Consider the following 24,340-nt stretch of genomic DNA (forward strand, 5'->3'; position numbering starts at 1 on the left):
TTCGCCCGCGCCCGTGCAAGGCAGAACGCCCGCAGGATGTCTTCTTAGTTCCCCACGCGACGGGCGGAATCGGTGCCATTCGTGGTGGGCGCTGGTTTGCTTCCTCGGGGAGTTCCGCCACGCGCGCCCATTCCACGGAATTCCGGAAATTGACGCCCAGGAGGGTCGGCACGCGCTCCATGGTGGCTGGGCCCCCTCGCGGGTGAGGCGCGGTGGGGCCATTGTGCCGGCGCTCGGCTTCATGAGGCGTTCTCTGTTCCACTCTGCCGCGGCGTTCCGGCCTTCTTTTGAGTCCGAGCTGATCATGTCCCTGTCGCCGTGCCGTGTGATAGGGGCGCGTTCAAAAGTCGAACGCTAAGGGAGTTCATGACGATGATGGCGTGATGGGACCTGCCGCCGTTTCTTGCGGCGCTCCCCGTGCGGGGGTCTTGGGGGAGAATGAAGGTTTTTCGACGCGCACCACAAAGCTTGCGATGCTGAGAAATGCTGCTGGCCAGCGCGCGATGTGCTTGGAGATCAACAGCCGCCGCGTTTCCAAGATGACTTTGTCACGGTCTGCCGCGTCGAGGGCTTTGGCGACGACCAAAAAGACAGCCGCCGTGCGGTGTTGCGGGGCATCGCGGCGCATGGCGTCCCTGAGGCGCAGCAATCGGTCAAGGGTGGAATTGTCGGGCCAACAACAAGATCGCAGCAGGGCCAACTGGTCAGCGTGACGGGCCGGTGGGGTCGCGGTCGGATGCCGTTTTCTTTGGCTTGAGGAAGGGGATGGCGACAACCACGCGTCGCCAATCCCGCCGGACGGCTTCTGTACACAGGCGTCTATTGAGCAGCCGGAAGACGGCACGCCGCGCCGCACGGCCTAGATGGCGCGGCTCCTTTCCACGTATTCCGTCGGAGCCGGGTGCCGGTCCCAAGAGGCAACAGCCGTGGGGTGCGTTTGGGCTCTGCCATGGTTGTGGGGGGCGGGGTTCCTCGCATTCGTCGGGGTCGGTGGCGGAAAGCAGTGCTTTGGGTGCCGTGCTGCTCCCGCCGCCCACGGCTTTGTGTGGCTGGCGTTCCGGTGTGTGCTGAGCACGGTGCCGTCCGCTTTCGTGGCTGGCGTGCTCGGGGCGAGGCGCATACACACGGCACGCCGCTTGCAGGCTGTTGTCGCCCGTGGCCTCGGGTTTGGAGCGGAGCGCGCGCCAGCAGCTTTTGGGTGCTTCGCGCAGCGCTTCCCTGCGTCGGAGCCTGGGTAGCTGGCTGTTTTCTGCGCGGGGGCGGCTGGCGACTCCCTGCGGGGACCGTTGTGTCGGTGGCTTTCCGCATTCCTGACGCAATGTGCTTCTCTATGCTACCCATTTTGCCTAATTCTTGCGGGATTCTGCAGAGCTGTTTGGACATTCCGCCGCGCTTATTCCAATTCGCCTTCCTCCGTGCTGGTAGTGTCCGGTTAAGCTTCGGTACCGCTGCGGGTGTTTTGTCGTCCCCGAGCTGGACATGAAGGAGGGCGATGCGGCGGCCACTGTCCGGCGAGGGCTGCGCTGTCCAGTGGATGACGACACAGCCTTTAGACGGGGCGATGCCGGGTGCTGTGCTGCCCTGTCGCTCGGTGTACCTCGTGCGCTCCCCGGCGTCGACAAACTGGGATACATTCTCGACGCGCCGCTGCGCAACGGTATCGCCACGGGAGTCTGATGGGACGCTGCGATCCCAAGCCCCTCTGTGCGCGCGGACGCGTGCGCCCTATTAGTTGCGGCCCGCCCGCGCAGAGCTGCCCATCCAAATCCTCGGCCCCCAAGCCATTGGCAGAGGAGGGAGGGAGACGTACCGACGACACCGTCAGTTTCACTCCTGCCTCTGGGTGGCCGGTCGCTCGCGCAGGCCCAACGCCGGAAAAAAACGGACACGCCGCCGCCAAGACAGGTGCGAGCGGTCCCGTGGTGCTGGAACCCTGGCGGGCTGAAACCGGTGGATTCAGGGTGGGGGAGTTCTTCTTCACACCCAACGCAAAAAACACGGTTTCGTCATATCACTTCATGCTCGGCGCCAGGCGCTTCGCCAGTGTGAGGCAGAGGGTTCCGCCGCAACCCCCGCAGACAGGGACAAGGATTCTCTTCCACGTCTCCGCTCGGCAGGGTGGACGCGCTCCTGAGGGAAGCAGGCGCGCAGGCCATCGGATTTATTTGAAGGTCCATAAAGAGAAAACACACATACGAAAATAAACCGTAAAGACGCCGCGCGTGTAGAACATCCAACCAATAATGTCGATAACAGCGAAGTGGGGGCCGTTGACTGCAAGCCATGCGACTATTTGGGCCTCGTCCTGCGGTGAAGAAACGGTATCCTGAACTGTGGCACCCACCGTGCGGTCCGAGTCCTTGCACGGCAGCTTTATCCCAATGCACGAATGATAGGGGTAGCTTTCCTCCGTGTACACGGCGCCGTTATTCCGATCCACGATCCACTTGAAGGCCTTCAACGACGAGCCACCACCGCAGCCAAAGTTAGTGTCGTCGCACGACACGAGCATCTGCTCCGACAGTCTCGTCAGCGGGTTACCGGCGAGAAACCACTGGCTCTCAACGTTGCCAATGGCGGCGAAGGCCCAGCACGAGCCGCACAGTCCCTGGTTCTTGACGGCTGTCACGGCGCCTTCCTTGCGCCAATCCTTTGCCGCGGGCGCGCCAACAACCTCCACGTCCACCGGCACTCTCGCGCGCTCCTGCGCCGCCGCAAAGTGCGCCGCCCCGTTCCGGTAGCGGGACCGGAATTCCTCGCGCGTGAGGTCCGAGAAGGGCGTGACGCCGAAGGTCGCGTGTGGGTTTGCCGCGGCGTGCAGCCTCGCAAGAAACAGGTTCGCCCGGAACACGCTCAGGCGGAACGCCTCCTCCGCGGCGCTCTCGTACACCCTGCCGTGCTTCTGCTTGAATTCTGCGAATTGCGACGCCAGCGTCTCCTCCGCATGCAGGCTCGCCGTCGCCGCGGGGACGAGGCACGCCATGACGACCAGGACGGCCGCGAGCAACAGCGCACGCGCCCAGCCAGACATTACTGTTTGTGTGGGTGTGTTTCCTTCCTTGTGTGCCTTCAACAGCGTCACCTTCAGACTGTGGTGGTGCGCGGGCGTTGACGTGGAGAGAAGAAGCATGCGCGCGTGTATGTGCACGCCGCGGCAAAGGAGCGTTGCCACGCCACTCCGCCCCGCATGGTCGGGTGACAGTCGGGGACGGCGGTGGGCTCAGCCACAGTGGGGAATGCTCGGGCGCTCAACAGAAGCATATAATAGAAAAAAAGCATGCACAGAGAAAATCAATAAACGATCCACCCCATTGGGACTTATTTGCCCAGTGTGCCGCAGCACCAACGCTTGCTCAATAATAATAAGAAAGTAAAATGAGAAAAAAGGCAGCATCAGAAACAAAGAGTGCCCTCAGAGGCGGCGATGACGGCTGTGGTATGGCTGATAGCGACGCTGCCTGTCCACGTCGGCCAGTCGGCCACTGGAGCTGGAGCCGCAGAAGAACTCAACGGAGCCTCTTAAAAGCCGGTTGCATTTGTTGAGAGGAACAGAGGACCTCACCGATGGGCCGCTGCAGTGCGTACTCGTAAGGAAGACTTCTTCTGTGAGAGTCTCAGCACCGCACGTGACAATGGCAGAGACGCCGCTGGTGGTCAGGAGACACTGACCGGTCGGTAACGTCACGTTCTCGCACCCGACAATGCACGCAGCGTCAGTGCAGGACATCTGCACAAAGTAGGATGGGGACGGCCCTGGGGCACTTGTGGTTGTCGTGGTGGTTGGCTCGGGAGTGGGTCCGGGACCACCGACCACCGCGGAGCTCGCCTCCTCCTTGACAAGGCACTGGTTCGAGCCCTTTGCAATGCGGATGTAGCCTTCCTCACCCCACTGCGTGGTCCACGAGTTCTTGATGATCCAGTACGGCACTGCGGCGCTGTCATTGTAGCCGACGAGAAGAACTCCGGATGCGTGTTGTCTGTTTTTCTCTCGTGTTTCCTTAAATAAATTCGACGGCTTGCATTGCAGCAAGACGTGTCTCCAGACCCCGTGGTGCTACGACTGTGCCCCGTCACGGCGCGGCTGCTCAGGGTGCCGATCGATGCCGTCAGCCCCCGCGCCAACAACGACGACCCCGTGAGGGAAACATGGCTGGGTGTTTTCTTCTCCCGACAATACGGGGCAATTGGCCCTGGCAACGCGATGGGTTGGCCGGCACCGCCAAATTTATTTATTTTTCTGATAGTCCTGTTTTTATTTTTATTTTTAAAATTTTCTAGCGGGACATGTCAAAAGCCCCGGCGCTGTTCTTTCTGCAAGGCACTTTGAAAATGAAGACACTGAGACTGCAAAGTCGTGTCGAAGTGTGCCGCGGCAGCCGCGTGATGGGTGGAATGTTTGCCGACTTCTCTTCGGCTTCTTTTTTTCTTTACCCTCATTGCATGTTTGCTGCGTTGTGTGTCCTTTGTCCCCCTTAAAAAAAAAAAAAAGGAAAAGAAATGCGCCACAACAACACTGCCATGTCCTCTCTCTTTTCCTCGCGCTGCCTGTGTGTGTGTGTGTGTGTTGGGGGTGGGGGAGAAACAGGTGACCAGCAGTAATACGCACGCGTGCATGCGCCAGCAATCCATCCCTGGCACTTTTTTCAGACGCTTCCCCTGCTCGATACGCGGCAAAAACAGGGTTTTTTTTTTTTTTTTTTTTTGGGCGGCGCAGTGGGTGGCTTGTTGTCTCATTTCGCACCGAAAAACAACAACAACAAAAAACCAAAGAAAAAAAAAAAAAAAAAAAAGAAAAATTTGTAGATGATTATATGCGCACGCATCCTTCTCGAGAGCGTCCCTCTCCCCTCCTCTCTCTCTCTCTGTCCTTCTCTTCACAGTGGCCATACACGCCACCATCGACACTTCCCTCTCTCTCTCTCGTTTGGGCCACGCTCCTCTCCACCGCACTATTTATTGCCCTCTTTTCCTCCTCCTTCCCTCTCCTCCTGCTGCTGCTGCGTGGGTGGGTGGGTGGGTGGGCGGCAATGATCGTGTGGAGCAGTGAGCGCTGCCGCATCGTCATCGTCATCGTTCTTCTTTTTTTTTTTTTTCTTCCTCGTTTCCCTCTCTCTCTCTCTCTCCCCCTTCCCCTTCATTCGGTGGGTGGGTTCTCCCCTCATGCATGCATGCACAATGAGAGAGCGAGAGAGAGAGAGAGAGAAAAGACCTCACAAAGACAAAGGCGGCATAAAACGAAGAAAAGGCGAGGGGAGAAGAGGGGTGTGTGGGTGGGGGAAAAAAGAAAAGGGCTCCTTGACCGCACACACGTCTGCATGCCATCGACGGTCCTGTACACGAGTAGACGCATCGTGCGCACTCTCTCTCGTCGTGCGTCCAACGCGGCGGCCGTAAAGCAGAGAAAAAAACACAAACACAAACAACAACAACAAAACTGTTTTGACGTCCGTGCATGTCTTCAGCCTGGCGCGCAAAAAAAAGTATCATTACAAATGGAATGAGAACGCAGTAAAAATAAAGTACCAAAACATTTCCCCTCCCCACTTTCCACCACCACCACCGCCTCCTCTTCTCTATTCCTCCCTCCCTCCCTCCCTCTCTCTCTGTGTGTGTGCATGCATGAGGGGAGGGGGATCCAGACACAAAAGTGTAAGCAATGAAATCTCGTTTAAAAAAGCAAAAAACACACAAAACACACACAAAACACACACTCACAAACAAACAAACAAAAAGACAGGGGGTGATGAGATGTTTACGTTGATAACAACAACAAAAGGAAGAAAAAAGAAGAAGTTCTCTACCGCCACCATCCGTGCTGCTCATTTTGAAAGCAAACAAAACCAAAAGAAAAAAAAAAAAAAAGCAAAAACAAAAATAGAAAGAGTAGATAGGTAGGTAGATAGATAGATGCGTGGATGCATGAATGGATGGATGAGTAGAGGGACTCAAAAATAACAAAAACAAAAACAAAATAAAACAAAACATTTCTCTTCACCACACGCCACTCACTCACTCACACGTACATGCAGGCAGGCAGGCAGGCAGGCAGCCGATTGGAAAAAAAAAAAAGGGTGCATGTGCCTACATGTCTGCTTCTCTCTCTCTCTCTCTCTCTCCGTGTGTGTGTGTGTCTGTGGGAAAAGCGGGTCAAACAACAACAACAACAACAAAATGCCATACATGCGTTAAAAGCAAAAATAAAAATAAATTATTATTTTTTTTTATAATTAAAAGAAAAGAAAAGAAGCAAAAATGCAAAAAAAAAAAAAAAAAAAAACAAACACAAACAAACAGACAGACAGAAAGAGAGAAAAAAGAAAAAAAAAAAAAGGTCCCACATAAAATTTATATAAAAATACCAATAAATACGCATAATTAATTTTACAAAAATAGGCGTGTGGAACAAAAACAAAAAACAAAAAACAAAAAAGAAGGGAGAGGGAAATTCACGGCAAACCAACAACAAATACGCATACACACGGCTCTGTAACAATTTGGAAAATCGCAAGCAAAAAAAAAAAAAAAAAAAAGTGGGGAGGGGGATAGGGAGGGAGGGAGGGAGGGAGGGTAAATACGGCCACTGCATGGACAACACGCAAGAGAAGCCCCCCCCCCCTTTTTTTTTTTTATTATTTTTTATTTTTATTATTTATTTACTTTTCTCCCCTCCCCTCCCCTCCATTTAAAAAAAGGAAAAAAAAAAAAGGAAAACCCCCTCCCTCCCTTCCCTCCTACACACACACAAATATAACGTCTCTGTACATGTGCCTACATGTCTGCTTCTCTCTCTCTCTCTCTGTGTATACATATATATTTGCACCAAATATTTATTCATGTTTTTGTTTTGAAAAAACAAAAACAAAAAAGAGAGAGAAATGGTGAGAGAAAATACCGAACATGTAAGCATCACAGAAGAGTAAAAGAAATAAGCAAACACACTCACACAAACAGAAAAAGAAAGAAAAAATGGATTTAAGCCTCCATCCACAGCGGATCGGCCCCTTCACCCCTTACCTTCAACAAACACACACACACTTTCTCTCTCTCTCTCTCTCCATCGCATGTTGTCTCGCTTTTGTAAACAATAAAATAAACATCCCCGGCACCATGCAAGGAGCAGTGATGCGGGTGGTGGTGGTGGTGGTGGTGTGAGCCTCCACCCCACTTTTTTCATACAACACATCGCAGTCCACATATTAACAACAAAAAACACACACGGAAATAAAGATAGTGAGAGTGAGAGTGAGAGGGAGAGGGAGAGGGGGAAATAAATATACAGAAGACACATGTATAAAGAAGTAGTATGTGTGTGTTGAACAAACACACAACACACATGTGTATATGTATATATATATATATATATACGTGTATCTACTGTAATGCAGCAACGAATGCGGTTCGTAGTGGTGGAGAGGGGGAGAGGGGAAAAAAAAAGAAAAAAAAAAAAAGGAAAAACAAACAAACAAACAAATCACAGACTCACTCACCCACTCACTCACTCCCTAAGCTTCCCTTCCCTTCATTCCTTCTTTACCCCCCGCCCATTCGTGTTAACCACCACCACCACCAAATAACACCAAACAAAAATCCCATACGATCTCCCTCTCCCTCTCCCTCCCTTTCTCTCTCTCTCTTTTTTTTTTTTTTTCTTTCGATTTCTATTTATTTCTTCCCATCCCCCCCACCCCTGCAAGGAATTAAATATAGATATGAACATGAATAGACATGTGCCTCTCACTCTCTCGCTTCTTCTCCTCCCTGTGTGTCTGTGCACCAATGCATGCATGCATGCATGTTTCTCCATGTGCCCACTTCCTGTCGATGTCATGTCGTAACCACCCGCCGCCCCGTCCCACGCAAAGAAAAAAAAAAAAAAAAAAAAAAAATAAACATCAACAGTAACATTACAGTGAAATTAGCAAACACACACAAACACACACACACGCAGCACAAGGAAAAAAGAAAAAAAAAAAGTGTGTGCCACGGCCTTTACATCTTCAGCTTTGACGAGAAATCACAATAAAAAAAAAAAAAGGAAAGAAAACAAAAACACACAAAACAACAACAACAAATTCGTAAAAAAGGAAGAAAAAAACAACACATACAAAAAAAAAAAAAAAAAAAAAAAGAGAAGGAGGAGGGGAGAATCCATAAATATTCGGCATAAAACTGCATTTTAGTTTTACATGCAGGCCTCTTTATTTGCGTCGGTGTCAAGTGTGTATTCGCGTGCGTGTGGGAAAAGAGAGGGATGGTAAAATAAATATATAAATATATATATATATATATATATTGAAGGAAGCACATCCACATTTCATTGGCGTGAATTCATATCTTCGCTTCACAGTCTAAAAAAAAAAAAAAAAGGGTCCCACGTCGTTTCTCTTGTACACGTTTCGTCATCGCTACATGCTCCCTCCTTTCCATTACACACACTTCCTCCTTCTCACCCCTCAAAGGAGCTTCCGATCCCATGTGTCGCTTGCCCTCGTGTCCCGACGGTTTCTTTACCGGGCACCCTGTTGCTGTTGCTGCTGCTGCTGCTGCTGATGCGGTGACCCTTGTGGCGTTAGTGGCGCGGCAAAGAGAGCATGGGGGAAGTTGAAGTTATCCCCCACAGTGTTCTTCTCAATGCATTGTGAAACTGACGGCATCTTTGTTTTCGCATTTAACGCCACTGCCGTTGCTGCCTGCGCTACCGATTTTTTCTGGTGCGGCTGCCGCATTGCTGCGATGTCCGTTGTATGCGTACTCAGTTGGAACATCCGCATCACTTCTGTCTGTCCAACCGCCGTGTTGCAATTATTCATGTCACCTGTGGCAATTCCTTTCTGCTGGTAATGCTGCACAATGCGGGCCGTAGCCTGATCCATCTTTGTCTCCACGCGTTTGCCAAAATTCATGTCAAGCAGAAGCGGGAGCATCCGGTGCAGGTGGTGAACCAATTGTATGAGTTCCGTGCAGACGGGAAGGACGGAGAGCATCTTTTGCACCACGTAGTTGCCAAATTGGTTAAGCGCGATAGCGGAGAGCGTCGAGGTGTCGTGGTGCAGCATGTGCTGCGGTAATGACGACGAGGATGGGGAGGAAAAAGTGACATCCTGAGAATTCCCCAGGATTTTGTTTTGAAACAAAAACACTGTCTTCTCATTCGACCCCTGAAGGAGGGAGCGGCACAGCTGCACCTTGACCTCCTCGCTGCATAAACTCAGAATGATCTCCACCACGTTGGAAGCAAACTTGTTGGTACAGAGCATCTTCAACGCAGGGCCCACGCAGACGGCGGCGCGATCCACCACGTGACGTTGATTCATGGCGTCACAGTTACGAATGAGATGCGCCACCACGTAGTTGCCATAAGGACTCATAGAAAGAGGCAAAAAATGCTTCAGCACCGCCTCCTGTAGTTGCGGCAGCCGCTCTGGTGGGGCAGAGTCCATGCATTTCTGAACCACACAACAGCCCTGTTTGTCATTGCATAAATCAATAGTCTTCTCCACAATGGCATCGTACACAAAGGCAACATCCTGAGGCAGGCACTGAAGCAACTTTTGCACCACGTGTCCTCCGTTGAGATCATTCATCAGCATCAATACTCCTCGCTGCAGCGCCGCACATACCACCTCCACCTCCCGCCGCGATCGTAACGAATCAATCAACTTCTGAACCGCATAGTTACCATGCGGAGAAACAGCAACCTCACAAAGCGATCCAGACAGATGCTGAGAAAGCATATGCAGCCTATCCTCATCTGGTGCAATCTCCAGCAGTTTCTGGACAAGGAAGTTCCCGTACGGGCTTGCCATCACCTGTGGCAGACAAGGAAGCAATTCATTTACAACGCACTGTACCTCTTGCGAACGGTATGGGTAACGCTCCAGGACCGACTGCAGCTCACGGCATCCATGTTGATCAGAGGCCATCTCCACCACATGGCCGCGGTATTGAGGCCTTTCAACTGGCACTGGTGGAAACAAGGCGTCACGATGAAGTTCTGCTGACCCCTCAGCCAAAGCGGTGTGTTTTCGCTCCGACGAAGCCAATGTTGCACGGTTGCTTTCCCCAGAACAACTGGGTACAAGAGGAACCCGAATTTTCACTCGCTGCTGGTGATGCCCGTGGTGCAGGTGACGCGTGCTTGGCGCGGCGCAAATTTTGGGTCCCAAAAAACTAGCCAATTCTCTAAGTGGCGATGAAGTAGACGATGACCTCATAGTGCTCCACCCATCATCGGGAAACACCCATGGGTAGTTAGACCCTTTCAGACCGTTTTTGGCATTGCTCATATTGCTGTTAATGATATTATTCTTGCTGTTGTTGTTGATGGTCGAAGAATTGGTGATGATGGTGGCGGCTCCCATGGGATTATCAGGGCCTTTTAAAGGGAGTTGATACGCCGTCGCATGCCTCACCATTGGTTGGGGGTCCATCAACGCACCTCGAAATGGCTCTGAGACAGAATGACGCATTTCCGTATACTGCTGTTGATGTTGATTTTGCTTCTGCTGCTGCTGCTGCTGCTGCTGGGAAGTCCGCTTTTTTTGTTGTTCAGACTGCTGCAGTGTGTACGGGCCACCGCTCAAAATCACGCTGTTTGGCCGTGGCGAGCGCAACGTTCCGGCCGCCGCCCCTGCTGAATTGGTCGGCGTGTTCACAGGAGACAGGTTGAGCAACAGGTTCAGGCTGCTCAAAGGGTCATTTCCACCGTGACGGCCGCACACATGATTAGTATTGTTATTGTGATGAGTGTTGCCGTTGTTAATATTTGAGATGGCGAGGCTGACACCATTGGCGGCGGAAGAGGCATTCGGTATCATCCAAAACGGGGTGGAGGTTGCGCTTGTCGTTGCGGTCGCCGTGCCCACAGTTGCGGCAGTATTAGTAGTAGTGGTGGTGGTGGGCAGGGTGCTCGGCTTCCTCGCGCTGGCGCCATATGCCGAGGGTGTGAGCCCCGCCACGACAGAAAAGGGCGACGTGGACGGCGTCTTCAACATATTCTCCGGCGATGTACCCAACTTGCCGGCGTGGTACCCGCACGAGGAATTCGCGGTTGTTGCCGCACTCGCCCACCCACCCGCCGTGGCCTCCGGGCGTTTCTGGGAGTCAAAGAACATCGGCGGAGCATCATCGGTGACACCGCCATTCACATCTGCCGCCAATGAACAAAATGATGCCGGTATCAACGGCGTCCTGTGGGGCAAATTCCCGTTACAGCCGCCCATTCTCTTCCGCTCCCCACACATCAGTCCCCACGCACTGGCACCACCACAGTCACCCTTAACAGCGGCATTGGTGGCAATCTCGCTCTTGACAACATCCCCCTCCCCGGTATCCTGCGTGTCGCCAGCACCACCCTCCTTTGCCGCCTTCACCGCAGCAACCTCAGCAAGAAGGGAGGATAAATTCCACGTAATGTGGCTGTCTGCGTCCATATGCACGTTCATATTTTTATTTACGTATATGAGAATCTGTAGAGCTCTATCCCTCCTCCTTCTTTTTTCCCCTATTTTTATTTGTTCTTCTCCTTCTGGTGTATCTTTGCAACGCTCAACTCAAAGAATGACCCTCCCTTTTTTTTTTTTTTTTTCTTTCTTCCTGTTTCCTTCGTTTCCCCTCACTTCTCTTCTCTCTCTCTCTTTTTCTCCCCTTTTTCCTGCTGCGTCTAATAATGATTCGCGCGCCGGCGTGTAGACTTTTCGTGTCCCTTCCCGTGCGTGTATTTGAAAAATCCCCTCACTCACTCACTCACTCAGTGATTGGGATGTGAGTAAAAAAAAAAAAAAAAAAAAAAAAAAAAGCAATGTCTAATTTTTTTATTTTTATTTTCCTTTGTTTTGTCTTTTTTCCTCTTTATTTTTTTTATTTTATTTTTTTATTTTTTTATTTCCTCCTGCGGCCCAGACGGTGAGACACAAATGCGCAATAAATGGAGAGAAAACGTGGGGTGGGAGAAATGCAGGAATTGTGCATGACATGCAGGCAAATTAAGGGAGGAATAAAATCCAATAGACAAATGGGCATTCGTCTAAGCCTTTCTCTTTCCCATTCCTTTTTTTTCTGTACGTCCCGGTCGTTGAAGGCGGCTACACATTTTCATCAATCGCCACACGTTCCCTCATAAGTTCCGCCCAGTCCTCCTCACAGCGGTTATACGCACCGGCCCTTTTTGCCGCTTCCTCTGACGACGTCGGTGCCATGCGTACAAGTGACTCGTACCGTCTTTTCAGCATCAAAGCCCGCACCGCGATGGCGTCAAGTCGCTGCACGTCATGAAGTCTCGCCTCGTGCTGCGCCATGAATCCCACGGGGCTGAGCACAAAAAGCAGCAACGCCAACCCGGACGCCGCAAGAAACCACATGACTCGCCGTTGCTGCGCCACACGCGCCGGGTACCGCAGTCGCCAGACACGGTAGATGCGGCGGTAGTGCCAGGACGCGATAAGCCCTGCACCTCCAATCGATGCGGCCACAGCCAACGAGCTCACACGGGTGGCCGTGACGTAACGACGACTCCGCCGCAGAAGATTGGCGGCGGCGGCCTCGCAGCTGTTGTAAAGAAGCTGCGCGTCAACGGCACGAGCGTCACACAGCGAGGCAACCGCAGTGGCCGTGCGCACGACGTTCTCTGCCGTCATCCACGCTAGAGAAAAGCGGAAAAAGGGGAATCCACAGGGAAAAAAGAAAAAAAAGGAAAAGGGAGAAGAACACATCCAAAAAGAAACACAAACTGCCCTACTCATGCAAGTACGCACTACTCATATTTACACCATCCAAGGCAGCGGCAACACACACATAAAAAAAAAAAAAACAAACCCGTGGCGGCACCATCAACAAAACAACAACAAACAACACAGACAAATACATATATCTTTATTCATTTATAGGCGTTTGTGTGCATTGCGCACACTCTTTTGTACAATCTCTGGATACTCTTCGTCAGGGAAGAAAATAAACAGGTCACAATGCACCCCTGGAGCCAGGCGGCGACCGTAAACATAAAAGGATAAGTGGGAGAGAAAAAAAAAAAAGATAAAGTAAAATGCACATGGGTGTTGCTTATATATATATAATATATATATGTTTGTGCTCCCTTCTCTTCCCTCATTTCTCTCTCTCTTTCTAAAGGTTTTTTTTTTTTGCGAGTCTCTTCACGGTTGTCACTCTCCAAATATAACAATGGTGCCAACACAACGGCAAGACTGCAGGTCTTCTACAAAATATTTATTCCCAGAGCCTTTCGTAACTGCGCTGCAACAGGCAGTCGCAGAATACCGCAATGGTAGCGAACGACCTGCGGATACCGTTGTTTCAGTGTTGTACACAATTGCTTCAGCAATAAGGCCTGGTTTATAGCGAGCGACACAACAAGATCCGCCGCAGTCAGAGAGTCGCCAACAAGAAAAAGCATGTCGCTGGCTGCAGGGGCGCTCCGTCGTGGCGTATGCATAGAGAAGCGTGACGCTTGCGTCGATGGCCGTGGTGATGACAATACAAAATGAGCCGACAAATACGGCACACCGCCACCCTCATGAGCGGTGCCCTCGTTATTTGATGCGATTTCTCTCGCGCTGTTGATTTGATTGGGGTCTTCCAGCTGGGTTTTAATGTTGTATGTGTGGTACCCACGCAGCACGGAGCTTCCCCGCGGCGTTACCCCAAGCCAGTACTCCTCCTCCGAAAGCCCCTCATCCACCTCTTCCATGGTTCCTGTGCGAGCACTGACGGGGTTGTTGCCGCTTCCACCACCCGTCGCCTGGAGTTTCCGTAGCTGCTTCTTGAAAACAAGCCGCTGCTCGAGGCCGTTCAGTCCCTCATGCAGGGCATCCACCCTCGGCTGCAGCGGCAGTGCCTTAGCGCCTGCGTCTTCTCCTCTCGGGTTTCTCTTCGGCGTCTTCTCTTCCTTTTCCATCGCAATAAGTGGCAGGATGTGCGGGTCGAGTTCCGTCACAACAAAGTCCAGCCACGCATCCACCTCCGCCGCCTCCTGTACGCTCTTCCCGTAAAGAATGTACGGCACTAAATGCTGTGGTGAGGGGTGGCGCTCGCTGCCGTCCAACCCGTACAGGCGCTCCGTGCGTGCAAGGTAGCGTATGATGGCGTTTGTCTCGAAGAGATATCCCTCGTCGGACTTCAGCACCGGCACACGGCCAAGTGGATGACAATTACGGCGGTAACTTTCCGTCTCATTCTCCTTACCAATTGTGACAGGGACCACCTTCAGCCTCGTGCCGGCATACGCCGCGACAAGAAGCACACGGTGTACATGCGGATCGTCAAGTGGCCCAATCAAACTAAGCACCATTTTCCGTAGCGATGTTCCCCCCCTCCCCCTTCCCCCCTAATCCTCCTCTGCGTCTTCTTCTCCCTCTTATATTAATATATATTTTTATTTTTATTGGAGTGTTTTTGTGTTCGCTTCTCTTTCTCTCGCCACCCCACCGAGTTATTGCACAACTCTACTTTGTTCTCTTCAGGAACGGACCGAAAGTAAACACTGGAGGACCCTTTGGAAAAAAAAAAAAAAAAAAATAAAAAAGAAAAGGAATGGAAGCCAATGGCAATAATAATAATAATAATAAAAACAACAACCCTCCTTCCCTCCTTTTTCTCTGTGTTTATTTGTGTATGACAATTCCCTTCCTCCTTCTTATCCAGCAGAAACACCAAACAAAACAAGCAAACAAAAACAGACACGACAAAATGAACAGTGGCGGAGAATTTCAGTGGACGGCATTAAAAAGAAGGGAAAGGCGGCAAAGAAAAGAAAAAGTGGCAAACGGAGGAAAATAAAAACACTCGGATGTGGCATCAAACATACAAATGAGGACTCCTCTCCCCGCAATTTTTGTTTTTGGTCTTTTCTTTTATTATTATTATTATTATTATTCCTTCTCTCTCTCTCTCTCTATCTTTTTTTTTTTTTTCCCCTCCTTTCTTGTTACGCTTCTCTCTCTTTTTCTTTCTTCTTCCTTTTTTTTTTTTTTTTCTGTTGTGTGTGTTGTCGCGTGCGTGTGTTTTGTCTTCTGTTACTTTTTTTTTTTCCCCCTTCTAAGAGGGTTCTTCATCCGATGCGGCAACACCGCAATTATCGCCACCGTACGCCGAATCCAAAACGAGAGAGTGAGAAGCGGTGCAGTCATTGCAGCGAAGCCCACTGCCTAGAAGTGTCCTCCTTTCCTTCCTATTCCTTTCCTTTTTTTTTTTTTTTGTTGTTGTTGTTGTTTCTGTTATTCTCCTCCACGAACGTTCGCCCTATTCACAGACACGTACACGTACGCACCTTACGACCCCGTGACACCGGCTGCTGCTGCTGCTGCTGCTGCCGTCGTCGAGGGCGTGACAGGCGACGTGTCAGTGGCCGTTCCAGCGGTGCTACCACCGCCACCACCACCACCGCCCGCATTGCCGCTGCTGCTGCTGCTGCTGCCAGCAATCACCGCGCTAGGGCCCGCATGGGCCGGGTCTGAGAGGTCCTTCTCGACCTCAGCGAGGTTTGGCTGATAATTCTCTTCGCTCTCCATCTTCCATTTGTTTTGATTAAAAAATTCATAACCACCGGCTGTGCGTCGCCGCATCCACTGCTGCCGCACCTTGTGGAACCACCAACCCCGCTCCAACAGCACCCGCGCCGCGGCTAATTGCAAAAGGTCTCGTGGCATGGAGTAGAAAATGTAAAGCAGCGTCTCATCCGTGTACTTTTGCAACAGTTTCAGCGTGGGTTGACGCGGCTTTGCCTGCCTGTAGCAGTCGGGGATACGGTACTCGGGAACAACAGGCACCTCAGGCCGTTCCAGCGCTAAACTCGCCAGCGTTGGGTGCAGAGGACGCTGCTGCGCCACGTTGATTCCAAGCGAGTTAAGATCAAAGCCACGTGTCAGGTACAGAAATGCCGCGCTCTCTGGATTCTCCGCGTTGACAGAGTGCTGGATGAGTCCTGGAAGGGCTAAAAGACCATACGGCCCCTCCACCGCCACACGCCCCCGCTGTTGTTGCTGTTGGTGGTGATGATGTTGCTGTTGCTGCTGCTGCTGCTGCTGTTGTTGTTGTGTACTTTGTGCCTGCGGTTGAGTATGGTGAACGGCTGCCGCCGCCGCTGCTGCTGCTGTTGGATACGGCTGATGTTGTTGTTGTTGTTGTTGTTGTTGTTGGGCTATCATTTGTTGCTGTTGGGTCACAAATGCCGTTGTGGCGACCGGGTACGCCCCTCGCATGCTTTGGTACGGATTGGGCGCCCCAGCTGCAGCCGCCGCCGACGCGGGGTATGTCATGTGCACTCCCGGCAGAATCCCGGCACCGTAACGTGCCGCCTGGTTGTTATTCATCGCCCCTTCTCCCCACACCTGCGTTCTTCTTCTATCGTCGCCCAGAATGAAGCCAATCAAAATCCAAAGGCTTAAAGGAAAAAAAAAAAAAAAAAAAGAGAACAAAAGAGAGAACAAAAAAGAGAACAAAAAAGAAGAGAAAAGAGGGTACACGTGTCCCCCCTTTCGTTTGTTTTTTTTTCTTCTCTTTTATTTCTCTCTATGAATATAAATAAATAAATAAATAAATAAATAAAAAATATATATTTTTCTCCCCCTCCCCCTCCCAGCTCCCCTTTTCTCGCTTTAATACACAAATGGGGGAAAAAAGAATTTTTATTTATTTATTTATTCCGCAGGCAAAAAGGGGGAAAACAAAAGAGAAAAAACAAACAAACAAACAAAAAGGAATATCTTTTTTTTTTTTTTCTTTTCGTCTGTATTTGTATATTTGTTTGTCCGTTCCAAAAGGTGTCTTCTCAAACTATGGGGAAAAAAAATAAAAAAGAAAAATAATAAAAATACTGCTGCGACTACGTGACGAACAAAAAGAGAGAGAGAGAGAGAAAAAAAGAAAGAAAAAGAAAACAAAAAGTAAAACAGAAGGTCACATACACACAGCATACAGCCATATACACAGCATACAGCCATATACATGCATACAGCCATATACATACATACAGCCATATACATGCATACAGCCATATACATGCATACAGCCATATACATACATACAGCCATATACATACATACAGCCATATACATGCATACAGCCATATACATACATACAGCCATATACATGCATACAGCCATATACATGCATACAGCCATATACATGCATACAGCCATATACATACATACAGCCATATACATACATACAGCCATATACATGCATACAGCCATATACATGCATACAGCCATATACATGCATACAGCCATATACATACATACAGCCATATACATGCATACAGCCATATACATGCATACAGGTATATACATACATACAGCCATATACATGCATACAGCCATATACATACATACAGCCATATACATGCATACAGCCATATACATACATACAGCCATATACATACATACAGCCATATACATACATACAGCCATATACATGCATACAGCCATATACATGCATACAGCCATATACATGCATACAGCCATATACATACATACAGCCATATACATGCATACAGCCATATACATGCATACAGGTATATACATACATACAGCCATATACATGCATACAGCCATATACATGCATACAGCCATATACATACATACAGCCATATACATGCATACAGCCATATACATGCATACAGGTATATACATACATACAGCCATATACATGCATACAGCCATATACATGCATACAGCCATATACATGCATACAGGTATATACATGCATATATACATATATACATACAAATGAATAAGCACATATTTATACTTTTGTATCTAAGTACAACAAGTGAATTACTTTACTAATTTTTCTCCCCTTCTTTTTTTTTTTTTCTCTTTTTTCTTCTTTTTGTGCCTTATCAAATAAATGCAAATGGGCCGCACGCCGGCTTTTATCGCCGAGCACGTCCGACCCCCTCCCCCTTTGGAGAGGAAGTTGCGGTGGCACGATACTCTGTCATTGCCGAGAATCAATAAAGAATCAATATTCTCCCGGTATCTGCACCCTTCTCCACATCCTTAATATACATGTATATAAATGAAACACTCCAAAAATAACCCTGCAGCAGTGTTCAAGGCTCCCCACGCACCATCATTATCATCCCCACCCACCCACCCACAGTCTCTCTCTTTCTCTCTCTCTCTCCATACAAACAAACAAACAACAAAAAAAAAAAGGGAGATAAAACAAAACAAAAAACAAAACAAAACAACAAAAACAACAACAAAAACATCACATAATATGAAAGGAAAAACGTAACAAAAAAAGGAAACACAAAAAAATTCAAGCATCACTCTAAGGACAGATGGCAAATATCAAGCAGGGAGGTACAGTAAGGAAATCCCTTTCTGCGGACAGTTTTTTTTTTTTCTCTTTTCTTTTTCTCTTCTTTTTTTTTTTCTTTTTCTTTTTTCTCATTTTTTTTTTTTTTTTTAAAGTCATGGCTTCAGTTTCTTACGGGCACAGGAGGGAAGAGAGGATCTGCATGAATCCACTTAATTGTGGAAAAAAAGGGTGACTGTACCCACAAGAAACTCACAGCCTCACTATTCATAAGAGAAGCTCCTAAAGGTGGGTAGTTGAAAGGTACCACCGTCTCCGGAATGAGGATACGCCGCCTGCCTCCTTAAGGAGTTGTTGCTCGCCAAAGTACCGCTGCCACCTGGCGCATAGCGACTACTGCGCAGAAGAATTTCCACCGTCCCGTTCGAACGCGCCATGACATCTGTTTTCATTGGAGATTTTAAAGAATCTGAGACCTCGTGCCTTTCCTGTTCATTGTGAGGATGCCGGGCACACCACTCTGGCAGACGTGGGGACCAGTGGCTGACACCTCTACCACGTTGACCACACCTCCGCTCCGTGAATAGCACGGAGGGACTGTGAAGGCACAGCGCTGAAGACGGGTCGTCACCAGAGACGGAATTCACACCAGTCGCCCCATTGCCCATGCGCTCCATAAGGCGGTGGGGAGGACTGAACCACAGCGGCCGAAAGTTGGCGCCGCTACCACAAATAGAGGTTCCCTCCTCATTGTTGCTGGTCATGTTTAAAGGGTCATCCTCGTTTCGGGTGGCATCGCGTGCCGGGATAGCTGGAAATATATCTGAGCGAACAGTGAAGCTCAGCGGGCCGGTCGCAACTGGAGGGGTCACCGGCAATGGTAACGAGAACCTTGCCACATCCATCAAACCCTCCGGCTGCAGACGCAACTCCGGTGGAACGTCTAAAACCTGAAACAAAGCGTCCATGGAGGCATCCAGTGTCAGGCTGGGGGATGTGTTGGCTGGAGCCGCAGCCGTCACAGCCGCCGCGGGCTCTTCCTCATGAACCGACCCCTCCATGTTGTTGTTGGCGTGGGTGGTTCGCATGTAAAGCCCGTTAAGGCTCACGTTTTTTCCAGTTAGACAACAGCAAGGCTTCTCCTCGGAAAGAACACACGATTTCGATTGCGCGTGGAATGAACATACATGATGTCCACCACCACCACCTACACCACCACCACCACCTCCTCCACCTCCTACTACTACGCCTTGTGAGGCTCCCATGGAGTATGTTGCGAGCCTCATCGCCCCCATTGAGGACACCGAAAAGTGAAAAAGCATGTTCATGGAAGAATCTACACTATGATCTACTAAGCACTGTGAATTACCCGTATCCATCTCATTAGTCGAGGTAACCCATGTTTTCTCCAAGGGATTTCGTCCAGAGTCAATTGTTTCCTTCTGGGGCTGAGAAGACAGCTTCTGTGTAGTGGTATCGATTGCTTCCTCACAACTTTGAAGAATCCGTTCGCCATACTCAACCCCCTTGTCAGGTGGTTGTTTGCCGCGACAAAAGAAATCACTGGAAGTACCAGGCAAAAGGGATGTTGTCATGAAAACACCTTTTTCCATTTTCTCTTCCATCTCTGCCGTATCTTCCTTACCGCCACCCTTGCCATGCATCTTCACACATCGGGGAGAGGTACGGCTAGCCAGAAGCTTGTCACAGGCACCTTCACCTTGCGGGAACGCTGCGACTGAGGACAGTGGGGATAAAAACGACGTTTTACAGGCAGCGCACTCCGGCGTTAAGTTTTCGCCTACATCACCCTTCGCCTCTTCCGATGGATGGGGGTTTGCCCGCCAATGTCGTGGGGTACATTTGAAACTGGTCTTGCCCATGGATTCCTTTGGCAATGGCAAAAACTCTCCTGGTTCATGAGGTTGGCCGCTGTAGGATATGGTCTCGGGATGAACGCCCGAGTACCCTGCAGTGACAAGCACGGAATTTCCGACAGTGCGATATTCACGGGATGCTTCTGCTTCCGCATGAATCATGGAGACAACTTCCGACTTATAACTCCTGGGGGAATACACTGGGGGCATTGAATAGGGCTTCCCATCCACAACAAATTGCAGAAATGCAAAGGAACGAGGCGTCGAGACTTTGCTGACAGCAATAGGCGGCTGTGGTGCTAACCCCACCTCAGAACAGTCCGGTCTACCCAACACGCGCCGTACATTTTCCCGTTCCATCCCGCCCTCATGTTGTTGTTGATCGACCAACACCAGGGGAGCGATGTGAGGAGACGCTTCAGGTGCTGTCGCTTCCGTTTCCTGTTGATACGCCACGGATTGACATTCACAAAGGCCCGGCAAACAGCTCCCCCCGCTCTTGCCGTCGTGACTATCATTGTCGCTACCGTTGCCATGCCTGGACGCATCCTCTCGCACATGCTGTAAACTCGCCTCGCTACTATGGTGCCATCTCTGCCATGCTGTCGATGGAGGCAAGTCAACGCCATGAGTGCAAGCCACACGTTGCGACAAAACATTGCAGGTATTCGTAGCAGAGGAGGCATTGTTACCCGTATTTATTGTCAATGATGGCGTCGTTGAAAACACTGGGGTTCCGATCGTTTCTGGTTTGTGCGTCATCGAAGCGCCGTGACTTTTGATCACCCAATTTTTTTTCTGCTTCTGTTTCTCTTCTCCTCCCCTTTTGTTCCTCCTACGCTCCCGGATTCCTTCCCTTTCCTGCGTTTCCCGATGCAAACTTCAGTTATTGGCAGCAGAGTGGGGGGGACACAAATAAAGAAAAAAATTTTTCCCTCTTCCCCCACTCCCTGCAAGGCCACCACAATCTATCTGTATATTATATATATATATATATAATATAATATAAAGAAACAAAGGGACTTCTTTGCTTGTTATATTACCAGCAACTCAAAGTTTTGTCTTCCTTTGTAGACAGACGCCTTATCTCCCAATAATACTATTGCAATAAGGTAGGGGAAGGAGTTTCAACAAAGAAGTGAATAAGATCGAGAGATAGAAGTGATAATGAGGGCAAAAAACGGTTACACGCGTACACTCCATTCTTTTCTCCCCTTCCCTCTCCCGTTTAAATATGTATACACACAAACACACACACACACACACAAACACATGTATATAAATATAAATATAAATATATTTATTTATAATGCGATATTGTTATTCATTAAGCAGTCCGCCAATCATCGTTGCAGATTTAGGGTAAAACACCTCCCGCAGCAAACGCTGGCCCATAATTGTCAGGGTACGCGAGGACATGCCCAACGCCGCAAGATGCTCGTCAACAATTGCAACGGCTTCACGCAATGCGGTACGGGCAGATAAAGCGTCCTCTTCCGAAGAATGAAAATTTCGTGCGCAGGTGTACACAACATGCAGGGATGCCGCAAGTCGTCTAAGCCGTACATCCTCAAAGTCGCTTTCATCCTCACCGTTATCACGGAGTACCTTCTTCTCTGAATTTTGTTCGTCCTTTGAATCGACATTAGAAATCATGCTCGCTTCTTCATTCCTGCCAGTCACCGTCGTTTGTTGTTGTTGTTGTTGTTTCCGCATATAATCACTCAATTTTGATGATGCCGCAGCAACGCGGAGTTTCCTGAGGGCGTCGCTCTGCAGCAATCGCTGGGCCAACGCCTTCGCCGCCAGTTTCTTTTTTCTGTCGCCGTCATCATTTCCCAAGACGTCCTCCGTTTTCGTACAAGAAGCAAATTTACTGCCATCCTGCTGCTGCTCCCGTTTTTTTTCTTCTCCCTCCCCCGCATGATGATGGGTGTCACGGGAACAATACGGGGCGAGGGGGCAGGAGAACTCCGTCCTCGTGGCCACACGGCAGTGCGAGAACGACAGTGAGGGCGAGTGGAAATATCCATTCTCATAGGCATTAGCAATTTTTATTGTATCCATGCTCGCTCTGTGTGCAGCCTCACTGTAACGTATCAAATCACGTTCCACACGCCGCACCTCACCCGCCAGGTCAAATAACGTACTAATCGCCATCATCGCAGCCTCGCCAACATCATCCTTCTCCTCTCTGGCAGTACCGCTACACACACTGAATGACCGGATATTATTCTTTCCACAGGCATCATTGTCTTTGGGATTGCTACGGTGGGACGTCCGTGTCACGTGTTCCGCCCCGCTGTCGTCATGAATAAGAAGCATGTAAACCTTTAGCACAATAAGCTGAACCCACCGTGAGAGATGCGTGGCGACAAAAGAAAAGGCCTCTAATGTCGTTTGAGGATGCGCCATATGAGTCAGTGTCGAGTGGCTACCCAAACTGGCATTACGGTCCTCTGGCGCAGGATCGGTGGTCCCGCATTCCTTTTCGTCCTTTTCATCTCCTTTGCTTTTCAGAGTGGGTCTTGAATTTCCTCCTCGTGTATTGTCTTCCCCTTCCTTCGCATGCCACTCTTCCGCATTGCATGCATGAATGAATGAATGCGGAAAGAGCGGTGGGTCATCCTTAAACCGTCGTTGCTGCTCCGCCTCCACGGTTAGTGTCTGCATCAACGTGTCGGCATACAACATGGCCCGCGGGTAATCCTGTGTGACGGCACTTACCATGGATGCACGGTGAAGGGCCAAAATAACCTCATACATGTGGGTCCGCGAGTACACCTCCAGCGGTGCCGAATCCATGCCGAGTCCACAGGCGTCTAGCACTTCTCCAGCAGCAGAAGCCGCTGTAGACTGTTGTTGTTGTTGTTGTTGTTGTTGTTGCTGTTTGCCCTCCTTCATATGGTACAACGCTCCCTCCACGTGCCCCCAAAGAACCTGCGCAATCGATTTTGAAGTGGCCGCATGTTTACCGGACGATGACACAGACGATCTTCTTGACGCATTGTTATTGATGCTGCTGCTGTTGCCATCATCCCCCGCCCTGCCATCACCACCACCAGCAGCAGCAGCAGCAAAGGAGTTGGAGGGGTGTGGTGGCTGCAGGATTTCACGCCCCTTCCCCTTCACGAGTATCACCGCGGCAAGTTCGTAGTAATTCGCAGCCAACTCCAGACACTGAAATTCCTCCAGAACCGTGCCAACGCGCATCAATTCCCTCCACGCACGCAACAGGTTGGGATACGACATCTGTGACGTTTCTTCTCCGAGCGGCACGTCACCTTCTCGCGTTTCCTGAGGACATCCGCCGACGCCGCTCCCTTGGCCAGCATGGATGCCACTGTGGCTCTTGCGACTGCTGTCGGAGGCACTCGCAACGAGCGCCGCATCGTGCCGCGGCATCGGCGAGCCCCGCGATTCCGAGGCATCCCGCAGCAACACAGCCGCCGACATGGCCCCACACAACACACCGTTCGCCAGAGCGTCGTCGCTTGTGGGAAAGTTCAGCTGCCGACGCTCGCGCTCGACGCAGAACCACAATGTGGCGGCATCGTGGTACGAAATCGCCTCCTCGAACGTGGCGCCCATGTCCCTAAAAAGGACTGCACGGTGCATGAGCGCCTGCGCTTCCGTGATGCGCGCCGATGGTGACTCGCTGAGTTGATTCTGCTGGCGGAGAAGCAACAGCAGTTGCGACATGCGTTCATGCGCCTCCGCAATATGTCGACGCCGACTCTCCGCTGTGCCTCCACTCTTCCTGAGCCTGTCAATTTCCGCTAAACGGTGGTGCACATCGGCATAGGAGAGGCCGCTGGTAGAATCCTCCTTGATCATTCAAACGATAATGATGTCACTCTATTCGTATGCCCACAGATGTATTCCTCCCCTCCCTCTTTTTTTCTCTTTTTTCCCCGCCGCTCCTTCACCTTGCAGAGAAAAAGTATTTTGTTATCCCTTTAACGTTCTACAGGGTCAAAAAGTGGAAACCGTGAAACTACGACACTGCCCAACCAAACACACACACACACACACACACACACACATGTGCGTATGCGTACATGTGTACAGGCATGTACGTAAAAAGGAAAAAAAAAAAATAAATAAATAAATAAATGAAGAAAAGAAATATCACATAATGACATCCAGCCGCCAAAAGAAGAGGGGGGGGGGGGGGGGGGGGGGGG

General features: G+C 50.2%; 8 protein-coding genes and 2 pseudogenes across 8 annotated transcripts, besides 76 other annotated features; all 10 read right to left on the minus strand.

Moving 5' to 3' along the window:
* Positions 1–995: a sequence feature (heterozygous, non-Esmeraldo-like haplotype).
* Positions 996–2,220: a sequence feature (areas merged during assembly that could not be assigned to a particular haplotype. This can correspond to areas where the two haplotypes were merged or to regions with more than two copies in the genome that were merged during assembly.).
* Positions 2,162–3,031, minus strand: Tc00.1047053510073.10 (annotated as a pseudogene).
* Positions 2,221–16,400: a sequence feature (heterozygous, Esmeraldo-like haplotype).
* Tc00.1047053510073.17 lies at positions 3,413–3,985 on the minus strand (annotated as a pseudogene).
* Positions 4,250–4,274: a sequence feature (AT_rich).
* Positions 4,683–4,703: a microsatellite.
* Positions 4,744–4,796: a sequence feature (A-rich).
* Positions 4,838–4,874: a sequence feature (CT-rich).
* Positions 5,002–5,025: a microsatellite.
* On the minus strand, positions 5,068–5,985 carry Tc00.1047053510073.24 (uncharacterized protein; the record flags this gene model as incomplete). The annotated part of the gene is made up of 1 exon (XM_806062.1): positions 5,068–5,985. The coding sequence occupies one exon, from the start codon at positions 5,983–5,985 to the stop codon at positions 5,068–5,070; it is 918 nt and encodes a 305-aa protein (XP_811155.1).
* Positions 5,074–5,136: a repeat region.
* Positions 5,178–5,203: a microsatellite.
* Positions 5,579–5,605: a microsatellite.
* Positions 5,671–5,736: a microsatellite.
* Positions 5,833–5,881: a sequence feature (A-rich).
* Positions 5,885–5,909: a microsatellite.
* Positions 6,026–6,049: a microsatellite.
* Positions 6,095–6,116: a microsatellite.
* Positions 6,151–6,170: a microsatellite.
* Positions 6,194–6,229: a sequence feature (AT_rich).
* Positions 6,230–6,330: a sequence feature (A-rich).
* Positions 6,511–6,530: a microsatellite.
* Positions 6,534–6,568: a microsatellite.
* Positions 6,617–6,663: a sequence feature (T-rich).
* Positions 7,128–7,149: a microsatellite.
* Positions 7,233–7,266: a microsatellite.
* Positions 7,334–7,371: a microsatellite.
* Positions 7,426–7,471: a sequence feature (A-rich).
* Positions 7,478–7,501: a microsatellite.
* Positions 7,598–7,653: a sequence feature (CT-rich).
* Positions 7,859–7,890: a microsatellite.
* Positions 8,022–8,133: a sequence feature (A-rich).
* Positions 8,260–8,293: a microsatellite.
* On the minus strand, positions 8,508–11,444 carry Tc00.1047053510073.30 (pumilio/PUF RNA binding protein 4, putative; the record flags this gene model as incomplete). Its single annotated transcript, XM_806056.1, has 1 exon — positions 8,508–11,444. One exon carries the CDS (start codon positions 11,442–11,444, stop codon positions 8,508–8,510), a length of 2,937 nt encoding a protein of 978 aa, XP_811149.1.
* Positions 8,520–8,553: a microsatellite.
* Positions 10,479–10,526: a microsatellite.
* Positions 11,566–11,658: a sequence feature (CT-rich).
* Positions 11,733–11,752: a microsatellite.
* Positions 11,770–11,797: a microsatellite.
* Positions 11,812–11,886: a sequence feature (T-rich).
* Positions 12,084–12,740, minus strand: Tc00.1047053510073.40 (hypothetical protein, conserved; the record flags this gene model as incomplete). Its single annotated transcript, XM_806057.1, has 1 exon — positions 12,084–12,740. The coding sequence occupies one exon, from the start codon at positions 12,738–12,740 to the stop codon at positions 12,084–12,086; it is 657 nt and encodes a 218-aa protein (XP_811150.1).
* Positions 13,057–13,079: a sequence feature (AT_rich).
* Positions 13,211–14,302, minus strand: Tc00.1047053510073.50 (elongation factor 1-gamma (EF-1-gamma), putative; the record flags this gene model as incomplete). Its single annotated transcript, XM_806058.1, has 1 exon — positions 13,211–14,302. The coding sequence occupies one exon, from the start codon at positions 14,300–14,302 to the stop codon at positions 13,211–13,213; it is 1,092 nt and encodes a 363-aa protein (XP_811151.1).
* Positions 14,369–14,397: a sequence feature (AT_rich).
* Positions 14,511–14,541: a microsatellite.
* Positions 14,560–14,588: a microsatellite.
* Positions 14,865–14,887: a microsatellite.
* Positions 14,893–14,985: a sequence feature (CT-rich).
* Positions 15,171–15,206: a repeat region.
* Positions 15,194–15,232: a sequence feature (T-rich).
* On the minus strand, positions 15,282–16,322 carry Tc00.1047053510073.70 (hypothetical protein, conserved; the record flags this gene model as incomplete). Its single annotated transcript, XM_806059.1, has 1 exon — positions 15,282–16,322. One exon carries the CDS (start codon positions 16,320–16,322, stop codon positions 15,282–15,284), a length of 1,041 nt encoding a protein of 346 aa, XP_811152.1.
* Positions 15,301–15,323: a microsatellite.
* Positions 15,404–15,427: a microsatellite.
* Positions 15,981–16,108: a microsatellite.
* Positions 16,120–16,148: a microsatellite.
* Positions 16,396–16,465: a sequence feature (A-rich).
* Positions 16,401–17,146: a sequence feature (areas merged during assembly that could not be assigned to a particular haplotype. This can correspond to areas where the two haplotypes were merged or to regions with more than two copies in the genome that were merged during assembly.).
* Positions 16,530–16,567: a microsatellite.
* Positions 16,633–16,654: a sequence feature (AT_rich).
* Positions 16,794–16,825: a sequence feature (AT_rich).
* Positions 16,848–16,882: a sequence feature (GA-rich).
* On the minus strand, positions 16,909–17,718 carry Tc00.1047053510073.75 (hypothetical protein, conserved; the record flags this gene model as incomplete). The annotated part of the gene is made up of 1 exon (XM_806063.1): positions 16,909–17,718. The coding sequence occupies one exon, from the start codon at positions 17,716–17,718 to the stop codon at positions 16,909–16,911; it is 810 nt and encodes a 269-aa protein (XP_811156.1).
* Positions 16,971–17,737: a microsatellite.
* Positions 17,147–17,290: a sequence feature (heterozygous, Esmeraldo-like haplotype).
* Positions 17,291–17,567: a sequence feature (haploid, Esmeraldo-like haplotype).
* Positions 17,568–18,317: a sequence feature (areas merged during assembly that could not be assigned to a particular haplotype. This can correspond to areas where the two haplotypes were merged or to regions with more than two copies in the genome that were merged during assembly.).
* Positions 17,810–17,843: a microsatellite.
* Positions 18,115–18,138: a microsatellite.
* Positions 18,148–18,225: a sequence feature (A-rich).
* Positions 18,318–20,887: a sequence feature (heterozygous, Esmeraldo-like haplotype).
* Positions 18,352–18,427: a microsatellite.
* On the minus strand, positions 18,540–20,915 carry Tc00.1047053510073.80 (hypothetical protein, conserved; the record flags this gene model as incomplete). The annotated part of the gene is made up of 1 exon (XM_806060.1): positions 18,540–20,915. One exon carries the CDS (start codon positions 20,913–20,915, stop codon positions 18,540–18,542), a length of 2,376 nt encoding a protein of 791 aa, XP_811153.1.
* Positions 19,471–19,511: a microsatellite.
* Positions 20,888–21,025: a sequence feature (areas merged during assembly that could not be assigned to a particular haplotype. This can correspond to areas where the two haplotypes were merged or to regions with more than two copies in the genome that were merged during assembly.).
* Positions 21,026–21,031: a sequence feature (haploid, Esmeraldo-like haplotype).
* Positions 21,032–24,340: a sequence feature (heterozygous, Esmeraldo-like haplotype).
* Positions 21,120–21,161: a microsatellite.
* Positions 21,394–21,426: a microsatellite.
* Positions 21,429–21,464: a sequence feature (AT_rich).
* Positions 21,474–23,990, minus strand: Tc00.1047053510073.90 (hypothetical protein, conserved; the record flags this gene model as incomplete). Its single annotated transcript, XM_806061.1, has 1 exon — positions 21,474–23,990. The coding sequence occupies one exon, from the start codon at positions 23,988–23,990 to the stop codon at positions 21,474–21,476; it is 2,517 nt and encodes an 838-aa protein (XP_811154.1).
* Positions 21,843–21,862: a microsatellite.
* Positions 23,011–23,044: a microsatellite.
* Positions 24,171–24,199: a microsatellite.
* Positions 24,243–24,277: a microsatellite.
* Positions 24,317–24,340: a microsatellite.

Source organism: Trypanosoma cruzi, genomic scaffold (assembly GCF_000209065.1).
Source record: "Trypanosoma cruzi strain CL Brener 1047053516597 genomic scaffold, whole genome shotgun sequence".
NCBI lineage: Eukaryota > Euglenozoa > Kinetoplastea > Trypanosomatida > Trypanosomatidae > Trypanosoma > Trypanosoma cruzi.